The sequence below is a fragment of the Salvelinus fontinalis genome, chromosome 11 (assembly GCF_029448725.1).
Source record: "Salvelinus fontinalis isolate EN_2023a chromosome 11, ASM2944872v1, whole genome shotgun sequence".
Lineage (NCBI taxonomy): Eukaryota > Metazoa > Chordata > Actinopteri > Salmoniformes > Salmonidae > Salvelinus > Salvelinus fontinalis.
In genome coordinates this window covers 18,723,376-18,745,091 of record NC_074675.1, presented here as the reverse complement: position 1 = coordinate 18,745,091, position 21,716 = coordinate 18,723,376, and the positions used below count along the sequence as shown (strand labels likewise).

The window sequence follows — 21,716 nt, the reverse complement described above, 5'->3', positions numbered from 1 at the left end:
GACTGAGGGACGGCCCATGGCTGGCTGACAGATCTGGCTGCTCATGGCTGGCTAACGGATCTGGCTGCTCATGGCTGGCTGACGGATCTGGCTGCTCATGGCTGGCTGACGGATCTGGCTGCTCATGGCTGGCTGACGGATCTGGCTGCTCATGGCTGGCTGACGGATCTGGCTGCTCATGGCTAGCTGACGGATCTGGCTGCTCATGGCTAGCTGACGGATCTGGCTGCTCATGGCTAGCTGACGGATCTGGCTGCTCATGGCTAGCTGACGGATCTGGCTGCTCATGGCTAGCTGACGGATCTGGCTGCTCATGGCTAGCTGACGGATCTGGCTGCTCATGGCTAGCTGACGGATCTGGCTGCTCATGGCTAGCTGACGGATCTGGCTGCTCATGGCTGGCTGACGGATCTGGCTGCTCATGGCTGGCTGACGGATCTGGCTGCTCATGGCTGGCTGACGGATCTGGCTGCTCATGGCTGGCTGACGGATCTGGCTGCTCATGGCTGGCTGACTGATCTGGCTGCTCCTGTCTGGTTGGCGGCTCTGGCAGATCCTGTCTGGTTGGCGGCTCTGGCAGATCCTGTCTGGTTGGCGGCTCTGGCAGATCCTGTCTGGTTGGCGGCTCTGGCAGATCCTGTCTGACGGACGGCTCTAGCGGCTCCTGTCTGGCTGGCGGCTCTAGCGGCTCCTGTCTGGCGAACGGCTCAGTGGGCTCATGGCAGACGGGCGGCTTTGCAGGCTCATGGCAGACGGGCGGCTTTGCAGGCTCATTGCAGACGGATGGCTCAGATGGCGCTGGGGAGACGGATGGCTCAGATGGCGCTGGGGAGACGGATGGCTCAGATGGCGCTTGGCAGACGGGCAGTTCAGTCATCGCTGTGCAGACGGCAGACTCCTGCCGGCTGAGGCGCACTGTAGGCCTGGTGCGTGGTGCCGGGACTGGTGGCACCGGGCTGGGGACACGCATCTCAGGGCTAGTGCGGGGAGCAGCAACAGGACGCACAGGACTCTGGGGACACACAGGAGGCTTGGTGCGTGGTTTAGACACTGGTGGTAAAGGGCTGGAGACACGCACCATATAGCTAGTGCGTGGAGGAGGCACTGGTGGTACTGGGTTGGGGCGGGGAGGTGGCGCCGGAAATACCGGACCGTGCAGGCGTACTGGCTCCCTTGAACGCCGAGCCTCCCCAACCTTACCTGGTTGTATGCTCCCCGTCGCCTGACCAGTGCGGGGAGATGGAATAACCCGCACCGGCCTATGTAGGCGAACCGGGGACACCATGCGTAAGGCTGGTGCCATGTACGCCGGCCCGAGGAGACGCACTGGTGACCAGATGCGTTGGGCCGGCTTCATGACATACGGCTCAACGCTCAGTCTAGCCCGGCCGATACGTGGAGCTGAAATGTACCGAACCGGGCTATGCACGCGTACAGGAGACACCGTGCGCTCTACTGCGTTACACGGTGTCTGCCCGTACTCTCGCTCTCCACGGTAAGTACAGGGAGTAGGCGCAGGTTTCCTACCTGACTTCGCCACACTCCCTTTAAGGCCCCCCCCAAGAAATTTTTGGGTTGTACTCACGGGTTTCCAGCCTTGTCTCCGTGCTGCCTCCTCATATCGCCTCCTCTCGGCTTTAGCTGCCTCCAGCTCTTCAAGAGGAAGGCGATATTCTCCCGGTTGAGCCCACGGCCCCTTACCATCCAGTATCTCCTCCCATGTCCATGAATCCTGTGTAGGTAGGTCCTGTTGCCGCCTTCCATGCCGCTTGGTCCTATAATGGTGAGTAATTCTGTCACGATCGTATGGCGGATTGACGGACCAAAACGCAGCATTTGGAAAATAAGCCATCTTCTTTTATTTTAAAGATGACGCAAAAATAAACACGAAACACTTAATACAAACTAACAAAAACAATAAACGACCGTGAAGCTAAATAACGTTGTGCACATACACATACAGGCTACAAACGTTCTACATAGACAATTACTCACAACCAATGAGAGCCTATGGCTACCCTAAATAAGGCTCCCAATCAGAGACAACCGAAATCAGCTGTCTCTAATTGGGAACTCATTCAGGTAACCATAGACTCTCCTAGACAACTAAACATACATAGACAACACTAGACACATGTACTCCACACAAACCCATATACTATACCCAACCACCCCTTTACCATAAAAACACCCAAAACCAACAAAACACAAACATTCCCCATGTCACACCCTGACCTAACTAAAATAATAAAGAAAACAAAGAATACTAAGGCCAGGGCGTGACAGAATGTTAGCAACCTTGGCTAGCATTGTGGCGCGAATTCGACAGAAGAAATGGACATTCTAAAACCAAACAACGATTTATTCTGGACCAAGGTCTCCTTGTACAACATTCTGATGGAAGCTCAGCAAAAGTAAGAAAACATGTATGACGTTATTTCGTATTTCTGTGGAATATGTAGAATCCAACAGGGCGGAGAATATGTTAGCGCTGTCTCACAATAATGTATTTTGTATGCTGTAGTAAAGTTATTTAAAAAAATCTAACACAGCGGTTGCATTAAGAACCAGTGTATCTTTCATTTGCCATACAACAAGTATTTTTATGTAAAGTTTATGATGAGTTCTTTGGTCAGATTAGGTGAGTGTCCAAAATATCTCTGGACATTCTGGGAAAATGTTGCTACGTATTCACAATGTATAACCACGATTTGCAGCTCTAAATATGCACATTTTCGAACAAAACATAAATGTATTGTATAACTTGATGTTATAAGACTGCCATCTGATGAAGTTGTCCAAAGGTTAGTGATTAATTTTATATTTATTACTGGTTTTTGCGAAAGCTACCTTTGCGGTGAATAAATGCGTTTGTGTGTTTGGCTATTGTGGTAAGCTAATATAATTCTATATTGTGTTTTCGCTGTAAAACACTTAAAAAAATCAGAAATATTGGCTGGATTCACAAGATGTTTATCTTTCATTTGCTGTACACCATGTATTTTCCATAAATGTTTTATGATGAGTATTTTAGTATTTCGCGTTGCTCTCTGTAATTATTCTGGCTGCTTTGATGCTATTTTTGATGGTGGCTGCAATGTAAAACTATGATTAATACCTCAAATATGCACATTTTTGAACAAAACATAAATGTATGTTATAACATGTTATGAGACTGTCATCTGATGAAGTTGTTTCTTGGTTAGTGACTAATTATATCTCTATTTTGTCGGTTTTGTGAAAGCTACTTATGCGGTGGAAACATGGTGAAAATATGCGGTTGTGTGTTTGGCTATTGTGGTTAGTTAATATAAATACATATTGTGTTTTCGCTGTAAAACATTTAAAAAATCGGAAATGATGGCTGGATTCACAAGATGTTTATCTTTCATTTGCTGTATTGGACTTGTGATTTCATGAAAATTATATTATATGATATCCCTGTCCCGTTAGGCTAGGCTATGCTAGTCAGCTTTTTTGATGAGGAGGATCCCGGATGGGTATCACTGAAAGGTTTTAATAACAGAGTCGGGAGTGTATATGAGAAATATTTCCTATAAGGTAGAGTTACTACACTGATTGAGTGGTGATTAAAAGGTGGACACAGAGACTTGTGGAGAATTGGAGGGAATATGCAGCGCTGTTATTCATATTTGGGTGATCCTCGGTGTGATTGCCAAGGCTATGTCTGCTGCTGAACAGCATTCCACAGTCCACACCACCACATTGGACATGCTTGGCGTTACCATAGCAACGTGTAAAAGCAAAAGAGCAATGTTTACGCTTTGGTGACAGGGAGGCTTTTCTTTGCACAGGCAGGGCCTAAACATTCCACTACTGTCTAAGACCTCAGATATTCCATTATAAGCAAAAGTACTGAAATGTGTACTGTTATTTTTAGTGATTTAAATAGTATTTAATACTTTTTTTTGACTTGTGTACATGCTAGATATTGGAGCTTGTGTATGTTCATAGTAACGAGAGCTACAGGTTTTGGCTAAGTGAGATAATTCATACGTAAGTTGTTGACTGGTTAAATTAGGTTGTCGTGGGCTCCATTTACATTGGGATAGAACACACACAGAGACAAATGCATACATTTCCTATAACCGATTTATAACATGGTTTATCGGGCCTTTGGAGGAACCGCAGAACCCGCGCCTGCTGGACTCATCTCCGGGGGGGAAGGGTGGGTTCTGGCAGCGGAACGCCCACACATCTACCCTCTGATCAGAACAACAGTACACAACTCATTACCAGTTTACAATACCACCCAGAAACAATGCCTAATGAGGAAACAGACGCATACAGGAACACATGCAGAGGTGGGGCGAAAAGTAGCCTAGTGGTTAGAGGGTTGGACTAGTAACCGGAAGGTTGCAAGTTCGAATCCCCGAGCTGACAAGGTAAAACTCTGTCGTTCTGCCCCTGAACAAGGCAGCTAACCCCCTGTTCCTAGGCCGTCATTGAAAATAAGAATTTGTTCTTAACTGACTTGCCAAGTTAAATAAAGGTAATAAAAAAATATGCAGAGGTGTGTGTGCTCAGTGCGAATGAGAGAGAGGCAGACTGAATCCGAGAGAAACAAGGGGGTGTCAGATGGAGAGAAAGGGGGTTAAAAGAAAAAGAGTGAGATGGATGCTGAACAAGAGGCTAAGGGAAGAGGGTCTGTGAGTGTTATGTCAGCTAACGTACAAGCGACCTCTAGTACTACTGTATAATCAAACTGCAAGGCCAAACAAAACACAGCTTTAAAACCAATCCTGTGACAGCCTACTCTCTCTCTGTGTGTGTGCGAACATACATGCTTGTGAATGTGCCTTAAAATTCAAGTGTCTTTTCCTATGTGAAAACGAGCCTTAAACTGTACAATTCACTCTCCCTGCCAACACAATCCACACTCACACATCTTAACATTATGGTTTCCCTCCACTATGAGCTGGCCTCGCTTCTCCTCAGATGTCATTCCCATTTCCCCGTGCCAGGAACGCAGCCAGGGACACCAGCGGGAATAACAGCGATCCAGGAGTGACGCCATTAAGCCTAACTGCTCCTTCATGACCAGAGATCTGTCATGTCCTCATGACAACCATCCTCATTTAACTGTGTAACAGCAAGGAGGCCCATGCATTGATCCAGAGGGGAAACAGTGGAAAGAGAAACAGTGAGAGAGTGATGGAGCGAGAGAAAGAGCGTGAGAGGAACAGAGGGGTGAGAGAAGAGGGAAGACAGAGGGTTGTGTTGGTTCCTGGAGGATGACGTTAGGAAAGTTCCGGTTTTGGGAATCCTGTGGTTGCCAGGTAAGCGATATTCCCAAGTTAGGATATTCCCTCATAGACAGGTGCTGGGAGAGTTGGTGTGTGTGTGTGTGTGTGTGTGTGTGTGTGTGTGTGTGTGTGTGTGTGTGTGTGTGTGTGTGTGTGTGTGTGTGTGTGTGTGTGTGTGTGTGTGTGTGTGTGTGTGTGTGTGTGTGTGTTTTGACACACCTACTCATTACAGGGTTTTTCTTTATTTTTCTATTTTCTACATTCTACATTGTAGAATAATAGTGAGGACATCAAAACTATGAAATAACACAACCTACTAGTAACCAAAAAAGTCAACTATATTTTATATTTGAGATTCTTCAAAGTATTTACCCTTTGCCTTGATGACAGCTTGGCATTCTCTCAACCAGCTTCATGAGGTAGTCACCTGGAATGCATTTCAATTAATAGGTGTGCCTTGTTAAAAGTTAATTTGTGGAATTTATTTCCTTCTTAATGCGTTTGAGCCAATCAGTTGTGTTATGACAAGGTAGGGTTGGTATACAGAAGATAGCCCGATTTGGTAAAAGACCAAGTCCATATTATGGAAAGAACAGCTCAAATAAGCAAAGAGAAATGAAAGTCTATTATTACTTTAAGACATGAAGGTCGGTCAATCTGAAAAATTTCAAGAACTTTGAAAGTTTCTTCAAGTGCAGTCGCAAAAACCATCAAGTGCTATGAAGAAACTAGTTCTCATGATGACCGCCACAGGAAAGGAAGACCCAGAGTTACCTCTGCTGCAGAGGATAAATTCATTTGAGTTACCAGCCTCAGCAATTTCAGCCCAAATAAATGCTTCACAGAGTTCAAGTAACAGACACATCTCAACATCAACTTTTCAGAGGAGATTGCGTGAATCAGGCCTTCATGGTCGAATTGCTGCAAAGAAACCACTAATAAAGGACACAAATAAGAAAAGGGGACTTGCTTGGGCCAAGAGACACAAGCAATGGACATTAGACCGGTGAAAATCTGCCCTTTATCTGATGAGTCCACATTTGAGATTTTTGGTTCCAACCGCTGTGTCTTTGTGAGATGAGTAGGTGAATGGATGATCTCCGCATGTGTGGTTCCCACGTGAAGCATGGAGGAGGAGGTGTGATGGTGCTTTAATGGTGACATTGTCTGTGATTTATTTAGAATTCAAGGCACACTTAACCAGCATGGCTACCACAGCATTCTGCAGTGATACGCCATACCATCTGGTTTGCGCTTAGTGGGACTATCATTTGTTTTTCAACAGGACAATGACCCAACTCAACTCCATGCTGTGTAAGGGTTATTTGACCAAGAAGGAGATTGATGGAGAGTGATGGAGTGCTGCATCAGATGACCTGGCCTCCACAATTACCCGACAGTTTGGGATGAGTTGGACCGCAGAGTGAAGAAAAAGCAGCTCAGCATATGTGGGAACTCCTTCAAGACTGTTGGAAAAGCATGCCAGGTGAAGCTGGTTGAGAGAATGCCAAGAGTGTGCAAAGCTGTCATCAAGGCAAAGGGTACAACGTAGAAAATTTAAAAAATAAAGAAAAACCCTTGAATGAGTAGGTGTGTCCAAACTTTTGACTGGTACTGTACCTCTAGTTGCTTCAATCTCTCTCTGTATATCATCCCCTCTCTGTGCAACCTGTTAGGTTAGAGCAGCTGTAGGGAATTATGAGGGGATGACCGCGGGTGTTAACCCCTCGCCCTGAATCACAGACCCCTAAATCATCCCACCCAGACTGGCCCTGTCAACGGCAAGGAAACACACACACACACACACACACACACACACACACACACACACACACACACACACACACACACACACACACACACACACACACACACACACACACACACACACACACACAGAGAGAGAGAGAGAGAAGCTAGAAAGGCAAGTGGTAGAGACAGAGATGAGAGGAGGGTTTCAACATACACAGGGTAACAAGGGTCAAGGGGGGGGGGGGGTTAAAGTTATTTCAAAGTTATTTCTCCCCTAAAAGATAAAAGCACCAAACCATTTAATGAATGTTTCTTAGAATGTCTATCACCCCTCATCGTCTCTGACTGATCAAACCAGATCAAACACAGCAGCAGCGATTATTTTTATTGGACTGAGGAGGACTAACAGGGGTTTTAATGAGAAGACCCGTCTCCCCCTCTTCACTCCGTCTCCCCCATCCCTCCCTCTGCTACAGTATGATAACACGGGAGCGGAGGGAGGGAGCATGAAGTCAGCCATTGTCTGAGTGAAGTGGCACACTCCTGGGCTGAGCGAGGAAGGAGAGGGGTGGGAGGGGGAGTAACAGAGCTAGCTTCTGTGGATCAGCTCTGGGACTGGGCCTCGGTGGAATTCACAGCTGCAGCACATCAAAGAGCCAGACTCCCACCAAGCCCCCCCTTGACAACAACACCAGGAAATAAATGCTTAGTTTCCCTCCACGAGACGGGATAAGGATAGGTGTGGAGACCAGGGTTGGGAAACTGCGACAGAGCCGCGATCTTGCCTGTGTTGATGGAATGGGAAGTGGAGGAGATGTAGGGAGGATTGAATGAGACAGTAATGGAATAAACTGAACACGTGTCCAGCCATAACAGTGGACATATAAAGATATAAAACTATGTGTGGAAGGGTAGTCCTCCTTCTGTAGTAACAGAAAGTGCTCCTGGTTGGACTTTCTCACGGGGTGAGTGTACCAGTCCTCATAAGTGAGCCATGGCTGGGCATAAGAACACCAGCTCTGTGAAGTCAATACAGACGGAGGATGGGATACGAGACAAGGAAGCTACTCCAATAGCTACGACTATTGAGATCCACCCTCAGTCAGTTTCCCATTCCCACCTGTGGCTATCAACATAGCTAGATAACCAAGCAGCATCAGACAGACAGCCAGACAGCCTGCTGATACGAACACTGAAGCCCTGAGCCTTCACATGATAGCACTTCAAAAGCCCCACATGCCGCATCAATGGAGGCCCTGTTCTAGGGCCCAATTCTCCTGCCCCCCATGTAGGATGAGTGGACAATCTCTCCCTCATTTGCTCTCTCTCTGACCCACGGAGGAAGAGAGTGAACGACTAGAATTTTAGCGGAAGAGGGGAGCAGATGAGATAGTAGTTGTTAGCAGAGCGTGGTTGTCAGTGACATGGAAAGGGAAAGGGGGGTACCTAGTCAGTTGTACAACTGAATGCCTTCAACTGAAATGTGCCTTCCGCATTTAACCCAACCCCTCTGAATCAGAGAGGTGCGAAGGGGGCTGCCTTAATCGACATCTACGTCTTCGGCGCCCGGGGAACAGTGTGTTAACTGCCTTGCTCATGGACAGATCTTTACCTTGTCCGCTCGGGGACTCGATCCAGCAACCTTTCGGTTACTGGCCAACGCTCTAATGCATGGGAGATCGATGTACAGGGCAGGTTGCAGAGCAGAGAGACCTGTGTCGGAGATAAACGAAAACACCATCACCTCATAGAAAGTGTGAAATATAAAAAGGCACATCAAAACAGCACACAACAGGACAAGTCAAAGTACAACATTACACAAAGCAGAGAACCACATATTGGACTTTCAGAGTTCGCATTGGAGAGTTACATCAGCTTAAGAGAATGAGCAACCACATCTGAAATATCCCTCAGTAAGAACATAATACTATGGATTTCCTTTCCTATGGGTGGAACACATAAACGTGGGGACTTGTGGTATGGAGAGGGAGTTTATACTGGGTTTGCCCTGGGGTCACACTGCTAACGACTACACCAGACGCTCTCAGCAATTAGCCCTCGTTAGCCCTCATTATTCCCAAAACACGACATAAGGCTTCGTCCAATGCAATTTAAATCAAGGTTTTGTACGTCTGACACTAAATACATTCCATCACCGTCCTCATGATATCCCCTCTTTAAATCATCTATTTTATAAGAGCAAAATCAGGAGCCAAAACCCTCCTCAATATGGTGTACGTATTGCAGAATCCTGAAGGCCCTTTTCTCACTGCTGTGCCTCAGCTGGTCTAATTGACAGGTGATGCATTCAGGTCAAATAAAGACAGGGGCTGGATGGTGATATTAGAGGGGGTGGGGGCAGGGGGACTGGGAGAGAATGAGGGAAATGGGAATGTGCTCTGGCATCAAAATAATTCCTCTCCTCTGCCACTCTCCTCTCTGATCCCTTAATGGTTTCCACAGCATGGCTCACATGGGGGGGGGGGGGGGGGGGGGGGGCTGTTTGCCTGATTTGTGAATGTATGTCTTAGCATGAATGTGTGTGTGTCTGTGTGTGTGTGGTGAAGCACAGAGCTGTGAGAGCACGCTCGTGGTTTGTAGAGACTCCAGTCTCTGGGTGTTTCTCACACTGACTTCAGAACAGAAGGAAAGCATTAAGCCTCTAGTGTTGTTATACCCCAGACCACCCGGACTGGCCCAAGTCTTCCTATCTATACTCTGCCACAATCTCTCAGTGAGTGAGTGTGTGTGTGTGTGTGTGTGTGTGTGTGTGTGTGTGTGTGTGTGTGTGTGTGTGTGTGTGTGTGTGTGTGTGTGTGTGTGTGTGTGTGTGTGTGAGAGAGAGAGTGTAGGTGACAATTCGATTCTTTCACTTCTAAAATGGCAAATGAATGAATTCTCGCTGAGCCAAGCAGATCAGGATCAGGAGGAGCAATGAAAAGTTGTGTTTCAGATCAAACTTTGAAAAACAATTTGCTGTGCTAGACAGGCCCTGCAATTTGGTTATGTCTGCATGTCACATTCATGCACCAAGAATGCCCATCAAATGCTGTGGAAATATAATTATTTCAGACTGTACATCAAGGGGGGGATGATATCGCTTGCCAAAGTCCCTCTAGCATAGCAGGAGCTTGTAGCGGTCTTTTGGTACAGGGAGCCAAGTAAGTTGAGTTGTGAGTGAGTGAGTGAGTGAGTGAGTGTGTGAGTGAGTGAGTGAGTGAGTGAGTGAGTGAGTGAGTGAGTGAGTGAGTGCGTGCGTGCGTGAGTGAGTGAGTGAGTGAGTGAGTGAGTGAGTGAGGGAGTGAGGGAGTGAACTGTACCTTCCATTCATATACAGTCACCTCCTAAATGATTGGCACCCTTGAAAAAGATGTTTAAAAAAATGGCACACATGTTGACCCACACCCTTCCTTTCATCCCAGTGCAAGATGATACAGCTGGGTGTTGGAGTAGGATGGGTTGGGGTCACAGGGTTGGATGTGTGATATGTGTCAGCAGCATTCCATTTGTCCATACAACCGGTCCCAAATCAGCCTCTAGCACCTCTGATAGTAACCCTTCCTGACTGGTGGCTGATGGACGAGACAGAGGAATAGGACGGTGGTTGGGATTCCCTTTACGCTCCGAGTCAAAACAGATTACATTCATTACAATGATGAGGATTAATTAAAACCTCTACAGGATCGGTGGGCCCCCACGGGACGGTTGAGCTAACGTAGGCTAATATGATTAGCATGAGGTTGTAAGTAACAAGAACATTTCCCAGGACATAGACATATCTGATACTGGCAGAAAGCTTAAATTCTTGTTAATCTAACTGCACTGTCCAATTTACAGTAGCCATTACAGTGAAAGAATACCATGCTATTGTTTGAGAAGAGTGCACAGTTATGAACTTAAAACATGATTAATAAACCAATTAGGCACATTTGGGCAATTTTGAACAGAAATACAATGGTTCACTGGATCAGTCTAAAACTTTGCACATGCACTATTGCCATCTAATGGCCAAAATCTAAATTGCAGCTGGGCTGGAATAATACATTATGGCCTTTCTCTTGCATTTCAAAGATGATGGTACAAAAACAAAATATAAATAAACACATGATTTTATCTTGGTATTATCTTTTTACCAGATCAAATGAGTTATATTCTCCTACATTCATTCCACATTTCCACAAACTTCATTAAAAAGTGTTTTTTAATATATCTAATGTGGATATTACAGTCACCTCCAAAATGATTTGCACTCTTGATAAAGATGAGCAAAAAAATGATGTATTAAATAAATGATACAAATACTGAGCAATATTGAATGCTAAAAAAAACACTTTGGAAAATTTGAAAAGTATATTATTTTATACTAATTCAATTGCTCAGAGTAAGATATTTTGTTTGAAAAGTAATACAACAGATTCTCAAAACAAATTCCTAATGATTCTTATAAAGAAAAGAAAAGGAAATATGCAATAACATTTACATTTTTTAAATTAATCTCAGTTTAAGGAACTGTATTGTGGCCTTCCATGGCTTCCTGTTTCACTGGGGTATAAAAATGAGGTAACATGCAAATAAAATCCAGTTGTCATCCATCACCATGGTTGTTGACCTTCATAAATCAGGCAATGGGTACAAAAATAGCTATTTATTTACTATTAGTACAATAATTAATATGTTTAAAACCACTGGAACAGTGGCAAACTACCCGGGTAAATAAAGTGTATCTTGTCCCCATGCACAGAGAGGAAGACTTGGTTGCTCGCATCTTGGGGTCACCAAGTATCCAAATCCACAATTAGACTTGAGTTTGCTAAACGGCATTTGCACTTGGATTGGAACCGGGTGCTATGGTCAGGTGAGAGGAAAATAGAGGTCTTTGCCCACAGAAACCAATGGTGATGCATATGCAGAAAATAACCTCATACCTACTGTAAAATATGGTGGTGGATATTTGATGTTATGGGGATATTTTGCTTCCACTGGTCCTGGGGCCCTTGTTAAGGTCAATAGCATCATGAACTCTACCAAGTACCAGGACATTTTTGCAAAGAACCCGGTTGCCTCTGCCAGGAGGCTGAAACTTGGCTGTAAGTGGATCTTCCAGCAAAACAATGACCCCAAGCACACATCAAAACCCACAAAGAATTGCTTAATTAACCACAAAATCAACAATTTACAATGGCCATCTCAGTGTCCGGACTTGAACCCCATTGAAAGTCTGTGGTTTGATTTGATGAGGGCAGTCCATAAGCGCAGAGGAATGGGTCCAAGAGGAATGGGTCCAAGAGGAATGGGTCCAAGAGGAATGGGTCCAAGAGGAATGGTCCAAGATCCCTCCCAATGTGTTTCATAAACATTTTAGAAAAAGTCTCAGTGTCGTTATCCTCGCAAGGGGAGGGTGCATAAAGCATTGAAAACAAGGGTGCCAATAATTTTGATACCTTTCATTTTTAGAAGAAAAAAGATTACTTGCTAAAAAAAAAATCTAAATTACCATAAATCCCCAATATTTTTGAGCATTAAGTATAGCTCAGTATTTGTATTATTAGTTTATACATAGTCTTTTTTGCTCATTTGTATCAATGGTGCCAATAATTTCGGAGGTGACTGTAATATCCACATTAGATATAATAATCATCATCATTGTAATTATTGTAACCTTTTTTGACGTGGCCTAAAGGGAATCACAACCACCATCCTATTAGTCCATTTGATCCACCAGGAGTGGTTACTCTCAGACGTGCTAGAGGCCGAGATAGGACTGGGTGTATGGGTGAATGGAATGCTCTTGACACACACACACACACACACACACACACACACACACACACACACACACACACACACACACACACACACACACACACACACACACACACACACACACACACACACACACACACACACACACACACACACACACACACACACACACACACACACACACACACACACACACACACACACACACACACACACATAACCCTGTGACTCCAACCCATAATACGCCTACACACAGCAGTATCACCTTGCACTGAGATGAAAGGAGGACGAAGGGTGTGTGTCTATTCCTCCACAACGACCTTGTTCCCAAGACGAGTAAAACACCTGTAACCCCCCATCCACCCATCGAAGGGGTCACCAGCTGTGTGGGTGAGTGCATATGTGTTTAAGTGAGTGTACCAGCTGTGGTGGGGTATGGTCAATGAGTTAGAATGAGGTACAGTGGACAATGTAGGGCGGTTCAGACAGTGTCTTTTCCCAGACCCAGACACCTTGTAGTGACCCTGAGGAGGCATAGGGAGGACAACCGTAGTAACAGGCCCAACACCAAGGACACAAAGTTGGCATACCAGCCGCACACACAATTGCAAAGGGACAAATTCTATACTTTATAAAATATACAGTGATAGAATTCAGAACATGGGCCGTTCTTACAGTATTATCAGTATTCTCCCTGTACACCAAGTCAGAACCGTAGGATAAATAAAGTGGGCATATAAGCAGACAATGAAAGCTCTTAAAATATTAAATTATGAAATTTTTCTAAAACAGGCTATAGACTAAATGTGCACCAGCAAGTCAGAACAGTAGGCTAAGTTATGAGGGGAAAAGGGAGCAAATTATTAGAGTTAGACACATGGGGTACTAACAGCTTACTACACAACGTACACTTACTAACTCAGCAAAAAAAGAAAAGTCCCCCTTTCAGGACCCTGTCTTTCGAAGATCATTTGTAAAAATCCAAATAACTTCACAGATCTTCATTGCAAAGGGTTTAAACACTGTTTCCCATGCTTGTTCAAATAACCATAAACAATTAATGAACATGCACCTGGGGAACGGTTGTTAAGACACTAAGCTTACAGACGGTAGGCAATTAAGGTCACAGTTATGAAAACTTAGGACACTAAAGAGGCCTTTCTACTGACTTTGAAAAACACCAAAAGAAAGATGCCCAGGGTCCCTGCTCATCTGTGTGAACGTGCCTTAGGCATGCTGCAAGGAGCCAAGAGGAATGCAGATGTGGCCAGGGCAATAAATTGCAATGTCTGTACTGTGAAACGCCTAAGGCAGCGCTACAGGAAGACAGGACGGACAGCTGATCATCCTCGCAGTGGCAGACCACGTGTAACATCACCTGCACAGGATCGGTACATCCGAACATCACACCTGCGGGACAGGTACAGGATGGCAACAACAACTGCCCGAGTTACACCAGAAACGCACAATCCCTCCATCAGTGGTCAGACTGTCCACAATAGGCTGAGAGAGGTGGGACTGAGGGCTTTTAGGCCTGTTGTAAGGCAGTTCCTCACCAGACATCACCGGCAACAACGTTGACTATGGGCACAAAGCCACCGTCGCTGGACCAGAGAGGACTGGCAAAAAGTGCTCTTCACTGACGAGTCGCAGTTTTGTGCCCATTTGACGGAGTAGCATTTATCGTCGAAGGAATTAGCGTTACACCAAGGCCTGTACTCTGGAGCGGGATCGATTGGAGATGGAGGGTCCGTCATGGTCTGGGGCAGTGTGTCACAGCATCATCTGACTGAGCTTGTTGTCATTGCAGGCAATCTCAATGCTGTGCGTTACAGGGAAGACATCCTCCTCCCTCATGTGATACCCTTCATGCAGGCTCATCCTGACATGACCCTCAAGCATGACAATGCCACCAGCCATACTGCTGTTTGTGTGCTTGATTTCCTGCAAGACAGGTATGTCAGTGTTCTGCCATGGCCAGTGAAGAGCTCAGATCTCAATCCCATTGAGCACGTCTGGGACCTGTTGGATCGGAGGGTGAGGGCTAGGGCCATTCCCCCCAGAAATGTCTGGGAACTTGCAGGTGCCTTGGTGGAAGAGTGGGGTAACATCTCACAGCAAGAACTGGCAAATTTGGTGCAGTCCATGAGGAGGAGATGCACTGCAGTACTTAATGCAGCTGGTGGCCACACCCGATACTGACTGTTACTTCTGATTTTGACCCCCCCTTTGTTCAGGGACACATTATTCAATTTCTGTTAGTCACATGTCTCTGGAACTTGCTCAGTTTATGTCTCAGTTGTTGAATCTTGTTATGTTCATACAAATATTTACACATGTTAAGTTTGCTGAAAATAAACGCAGTTGACAGTGAGAGGATGTTTCTTTTTCTGCTGCGTTTATAATCCAGTGTGATAGCAAATAGCACCAGGAAATCATTGTTGGCTGTGCTGTGTGAACAATTTGTCAAGGATTCAGTATGTTTTTCCTCTTTTCTCTCGTTCGCTTCTGACCAAAAACAGGACCACATGTTCTATGAGAGAGGATGGTTTATGCCTGCTGGGATGTGAGGACCGCTTGGTGACCACAATAACAATTTGGGAGACAGTCAGCTCTTCCCAATGGACCATAATAACCACAGCCCTCACACTACCAGCAAGGGAAAATCGTCAGGGGCTGTTATGAGCTATGTGTGTGTGTGTGTGTGTATTTATATAGTATGTGTGTGTCCATATGAGGCTCAGAAGTGGTTTCCCGTGTGTGTAAGTATGTATGCATGTTTGAAGATTCATAAGGGAGAGTGGAGTAAATTGAGCCAAAGGGGTAAGTTGAACCACCCTTGTTTCTAGGAAACCATACACAAAATGTATAATTTGACCAAATATTTAGGAAGAGGGCATCATTTCATGGAGTCTGAAGGAAAAAACACACATGGAAAAAGAGGTAAGCAAGTTAGGTCCAAAGAAAACAGATTTCCACCATGTCAAATGAATGTATTGTGTTAGAAGTTCCATGACGCTTGTATTTAAACCAAAGTAGATCATATACCCCATCAGTTGGGGTCTGTATAAGCTTCAATATGGGGTCCTAAACCTAGTATAAATGTGCATCCTTGTAGCTGTGTGGGCTAATATAGTCCGAATGTTTGCCTTGGGGTAAGTTGAGCCAATGGCCATGGGGTCAGTTGAGCTAATGGTTGAGCCAATGGCAAGTTGAGCAAATGTAAGTATTTTCTTCCCAGGCGTAATGGTAGGCATTGTCACTGGGATGAGGTAACACCAAGGCCTGGCCTTTGTTAAGTGTTTTTTTTTTACAAAGTAAAAAAGTACAAAGTATTTGTTAGGTGTGTCAAAAGATGCTTAAAATGATTAAAAGACAAAGTGATTGTGATTGTGTTGAATTGTGTTTAGGAAATAAAGATAGACACGGTTTTAAAAATGTAGTGGTAATATTTCATTCAGTACAGAAATGTGTAAGAGGCTTAATTTACCACATAGGTTGTGCCAAGAGACCACATTTGGGGACAAGCTATGTTTTCAAAACTGTAATGTTTACATGGATTCTGATTATTTCCAGGAAGACACAACATCCTAAAGTCTATGTAGATATCATTGTTAGAAAGAATAATATATTTCCCTTGACGGAGTGATACTGAACATAAATAATTGACTTAACTTACCCCACGGTCCCCAACTGTTTCTATCACTCACTGTAATGTCCAGAAATGCTCCTCCTCTTAACGGCTCATATCCCTGAATCGATTGGTCAGTTAAGGGTCCGCTCCATCAACCCTGCCCCGCCCCGGGACACTGCCCCATCGCCACCCTCATACCCAAGATGCATCAGGAGATAGGGTGGGAGGTTTGGAGAAGAGTTAAGGGAGGGGGGGTCAGGTGAGGGAGGGACAGAGCGTCCTGGACCACATCCCAAATCAAACTCTTACTGGGGTGTGAAAGCTCAAATATAGCCCCTGCCACAGGATCTCATGGGAACATCAGACCCTCTCAATCCCTTTACGGCTCCCGCCGACCCCGCTCCTCCACATTCCAACGGTAATCTGGAAAATACCGGCTTCGAAATATCAACCAACTGTATCTCGACACTGCTGCTGCTCCACTGCCTCTCGACGCCATTCGCGGCCGTAACCGACACTAAACTTTACACAGACCAGCCGCAAAGGCTCCCTCGGCGGAACCCATACCGCCGACATGACAAATGCTGTAAAAACGAAGGAACCGCACGGTTCCTTCTCAACCGAATTAATTGATTTTCCTTTGTTTACATGCTATGAAACTTGTGTTGGGTGCCAGACCAACATTGCTCATAGAAGGAAACACTTCCCATGCTCTGGGAATTGAATGGCTCTGTAAAAGTCAATAGTGCGTCTCATTTGAATATGGTAAGAGATTAGGGAAATTGTATTTTGTGTTCCTCTGACGTGGTCCTCCAGTAAAGTCAGTGAACCCCAGATAGGAAGTCAATCTTGGTTAACTTGATGGGGAACATGAAGTCCCACTAACCTTACATTTTTAGCTTGATTTACTCATAATGGAGAGAAAAAAACCACATCTTAAAGTGCTGATCTAGGATCAGGTCACCCCTATCCATATACAGCTATTCATTATAATCTAAAACTAAACACTGATCCTCTATCAGCACTCCTACTCTTGTGACTTTGTGAATACAGGCCCAGGTCTCTGACAGTGCTTGTCCATCTGTGAGTGTATGGTAGTGAGTTACAAGCGTGTAGAAACACCCTGCCCGCCGCACCACGTACCTGCACGAAGCCACACATCACATGCTCCCCAAACATGGGCAGGCTGGGACGGCTCTCGCGGTACATGTGCAGAGTGTATATTGTCATGACGACGGGCTCGGGCTCTGTGGTGAGCGACTCGTCCGTCACTAGGATGTTGATTATGCTGTTGCCCAGGCCGACCGGGTAGTTTGCTGTTCTGTGGAAAAACAGAGGTAGAGCTTCTCAGAAACAAGGTCCAGAGAGGTCCAGGGAGATGAAACACACATAAGCACAAGCACACACACAGAGCAGAGATATGAAAACACACATACAGGATGGTGAGAGAGGGCAGATTATAGAATCATTCCTAAATATCACGTTTAGCGCTGTGTGTGTATGGCCGTCTTACGTGTGTCTGTCTGTCTGTCTGTCTGTCTGTCTGTCTGTCTGTCTGTCAAAGGTCAATCCTCTGACCCCAGTGCTACTGAGTCTAATGGGAGCTAATCAGGGATTGGCTGCTGAGATCAAAGCTACGGACATAAGAAACAGAGTTCTACAATCACACAGAGTAAAACTCAGAATGACATGGAAATATGCCCTGACCAAAACACTGGACTGAAAACACACATTCCCAGAATTCAGATGGTATAACTCACTTACGTCTATATTATAGACCTGAAGACTGGGCAGGTGTAAGCAATATAGGACAAGATCCATTTAACCTGTGAAAGGGCTTGTTGGAGATCTAACTATATGACTGCTAACACCTACCATCTCACCGAATGTGACCCAGCTACATTTAAAAGCCCAGCTTGTGACTCACAGGGTGAAAGGTCATGGCTGGGAGGGTCTCACCTAGGTCCTCTGTGCTCATCCAGGTGTATGTGACAGGCTGGGCTGATTGGCTCAGGGCGGAGGCGTAGGGTCACCACGTCAAAGGGGACCTCAGCACGGTAGTCCTTCACCCAGGGACTGAAGGGGGGGCTGAGGGTCAGAGGGGGGTCTGTGTACAGTTGTCTGAGGTGGGGGTCCACACACCGCTCTGATACACACCACAGGGCGAGAGAGAGAATGGATTATATACAGATAAAAAGGCTTGCATACGTCACACCGTGTCCTGCTGTATTTTTCATATTCAGAATACTGTTACACATTTAACCATCAGAAGGAGCATCAAATAACAAAGATGGTTATCTAAAACATGCATGCTCAGTGTGCGTGTGTGTGTGTGTGTGTCCCCATTCAAAGGGATTAAAGATAAAGACATTCACACCAACACACACACTATGTAATGGGAGGAATGTTCATAACAAAGTCCACACGTGTTGAGCACAAGCCCAGAGAATGCTCTCTTCCTGTGGAGGCAATTGACTCTGGTGTGTGCCAACCTCAAGCAGTTTACAGATGCAGGGGGCACAGTAGGACCACCTACCCACCCTCCCTTGCCCGAAGCACCGCCACAACGTTTAATATTTTACCTTGAACACCGCAGCAGAAGCCAACTCCTCTGTTCTGTCGTCCGCGTGAGGCTACAATACATCGAGTTTCCCAGGGAAGCTGTGAACCCAGCTGTAGCCTATTGCATGATTGTATTTATGAGTCGGTTATTAAAGAATGTGAAACAATGTTGTGTATGTTAACTATTGCATGCTTGTGTTCATGAGGTGTATGTTTAGTGCTTTTCATTAAATCATGTATAGCTAAAATATTGCTATGGCCTAAAGTAAACGTTGTTCATATGGGCAGAATATTGTAGCCTAGGCCTACATAAATTCGTTAATATGGGTATATAAAGTGTGGCGCCTTGAACGCGCCTCAGCTACAGCATTTGTTTGTCTGAAAGGGTACACTATGGCTTTTTAAATGCCGTCACGAAACCTTCTCTGAACGGGCATTTAACTTGTCCGTAAAGGAATGCCGCTTCTGAAGCGGGGCTAAAGTCCATCACTAGGACAACCAAAACTGTCAATGAAATTATCTCGAGCTACCTGTAAGCAGCCTGCCTGTCTGCTGCTTGCGCGCAGACCACTCACTCCTAAAAGTACTTTGAAGTTCGTTAAATACAATGACTTTTAGTAGAAAGAAAACACATCTACCATACCATAAAAAACAACAAGAAACAACACATCAATCAGCAACGTTTATTGTTGTCAGGGAAACAATACCGAACATTCTATGCCCGAGCAGAATTTGACTGTCTGAAAAGGTACAGATGCTTCTTTTTTTATTGTCTGATCAACCGGTTACTATAAAGGCGTCATATGTATGAAAATCGTTCGGTTAACTTGGAGTTAACGCCGTCAGTGAGGGTAATGCGCCCTCGGCATTCGAAAGCATCATATTCCGTACACTTCCCGAAGGACTTATTTGCGGTCTGTCGTTCCAATCTGTTGGTGTAGCTTTCATGCGCCAGGATATTATTCCAAGCACAGAGGATAAATTCGGGTTCCATTGCTTGTTCTGCTCCTCTGAGAATAATGAATAATGAGGGTAGCAGTGCAAGATAATTTTAAGCAGAATATTTTGGATTATTTGCATAAGAAAGACTTGCAATTCGATTGCTGGACTATCATAGACTATCATCCAGTATTTTTTAAATTGAAATGTCGGCCTTTTACGAGATACATTTTTTCTGCATTAAATTATTCTTTTTATTTTATTTTTATAACTGATCAAAATTAGTTATGCTATAACCTACAACATTCTGCTCATATGAAAACATTTATTTTAGGCCATATAAATAAAAGCTATGCATGATGTAATGGCAAGTATCAAACAGAAACATTGTTTCACATTCTTTAATAAAAGACTCAAACAGAAATAGGCTAAATAGCTGGCTTCACAGTTTCCCTGCCAAATAGGCCTATAAGGAAACTAGACGTATATGGACAATGTTGAGTGAGCGAGAGGGTCTGTGCTAAGTGTAGTACCTTCCACAAACAGTTTTGCTCTACAAAAAGACACGTACGCCTCCCGGTGTGGAGCTCTGGTGAACTCAGAGCGTCACACTTCAAACCATTGAGATATATAGCATTCTAATTCCAATCCATTTCTATGCATCCTGTTGGTGGGGTTCTCCAATTAGCCGACACCTGAGCAGCGCCTCACCTCTGTCTCCAGGGAGGTCCTGGGAGCCTGAGTGTTGGTCCCACCCGGTCTGTGTCTCTGCTTCATTGGTCCTATGAGAAACATGGAAGACTGTCATTATTTAGAAAAAAAAGGTCCCATTGGAACAGGGAATAATGGGAACATCCATTCTGAGGATTGTCCTTGCAATAAAAAAAAAACTAAAGAACGATGACAGACTTTTTAAGTACTCTAATAAACTGACCTTTTTTATAAGTCTCTCAATCACATTGACAGTTTCACACAAACCAACTGCACAAATTCATTAATATGGATATAGTAAAAACACACATATGGTGATCACATGCACACACACACACACACACACACACACACACACACACACACACACACACACACACACACACACACACACACACACACACACACACACACACACACACACACACATACACTTTCCTGGCCAGCGTCAACACTCCAATTGGTTCCTAGCCTACAAGAGGTCCAGAGGTGATTATCAACAATTGTTATAACCCTCATCCAATCAAAGTAAATTATACTGGCTGTTCTCCAGATACTCCCTCCTTTTCTCTAGCCTGATAAACTCTCCCTTTTCTTCTCCTCCACACCAGTTTCCTCCACTTCCCACATCCAGCACCCTGTTCCCCTTCCACTCCTCTTCCAAACCCTTCCATCATCAACCCTTCCTCTACCCCTTACCATCCCTATTCCGCCACTACCTCCCTCTCTTTCCTCCCATCATTCCGCCTGGTTCCCTGCCCGTGAGTGTGCTCCTAGCTCTGTGCTCAGCCCCAGAAGTCCACCCAGCCCGAGGGCAGAGGGAGGCTATATTCTGAGTGCCAGCAGCCCAGCTCCGTGCCACAGCCCTGGGAAGGATGGGAGGCCAGATGGGGCCCGCCAGGGGAGCCAGTACCCAGCCAAGAAGGGATTGAACCTAATTCTGTTCCAGTTTGAGTGGATTGGGCCTGAAGCTCCTCTCTCCTGCTACAGCCAGACTAACGTACATGTGCCAGGGCCTTAATGAAGGGATGCTTAGGAGAGGTTGGGGAACGAAAACCATCCTTAAATTCAGCCAAGTTTATTCCCCC

The 21,716-nt window shown here is 45.2% G+C and overlaps 1 protein-coding gene across 1 annotated transcript in view; it reads right to left on the bottom strand.

Moving 5' to 3' along the window:
* Positions 1–21,716, bottom strand: part of LOC129865223 (cadherin-like and PC-esterase domain-containing protein 1) — a 102,551-nt gene that overhangs the window by 21,975 nt on the left and 58,860 nt on the right. Inside the window, exons 12-14 of the mRNA XM_055937825.1 lie at positions 20,629–20,699; positions 18,376–18,562; positions 17,560–17,737 (exon numbers count right to left, since the gene is read on the bottom strand). Coding sequence (XP_055793800.1) covers positions 17,560–17,737; positions 18,376–18,562; positions 20,629–20,699 — 436 coding nt within the window. The remainder of the gene's footprint in view (positions 1–17,559; positions 17,738–18,375; positions 18,563–20,628; positions 20,700–21,716) is intronic.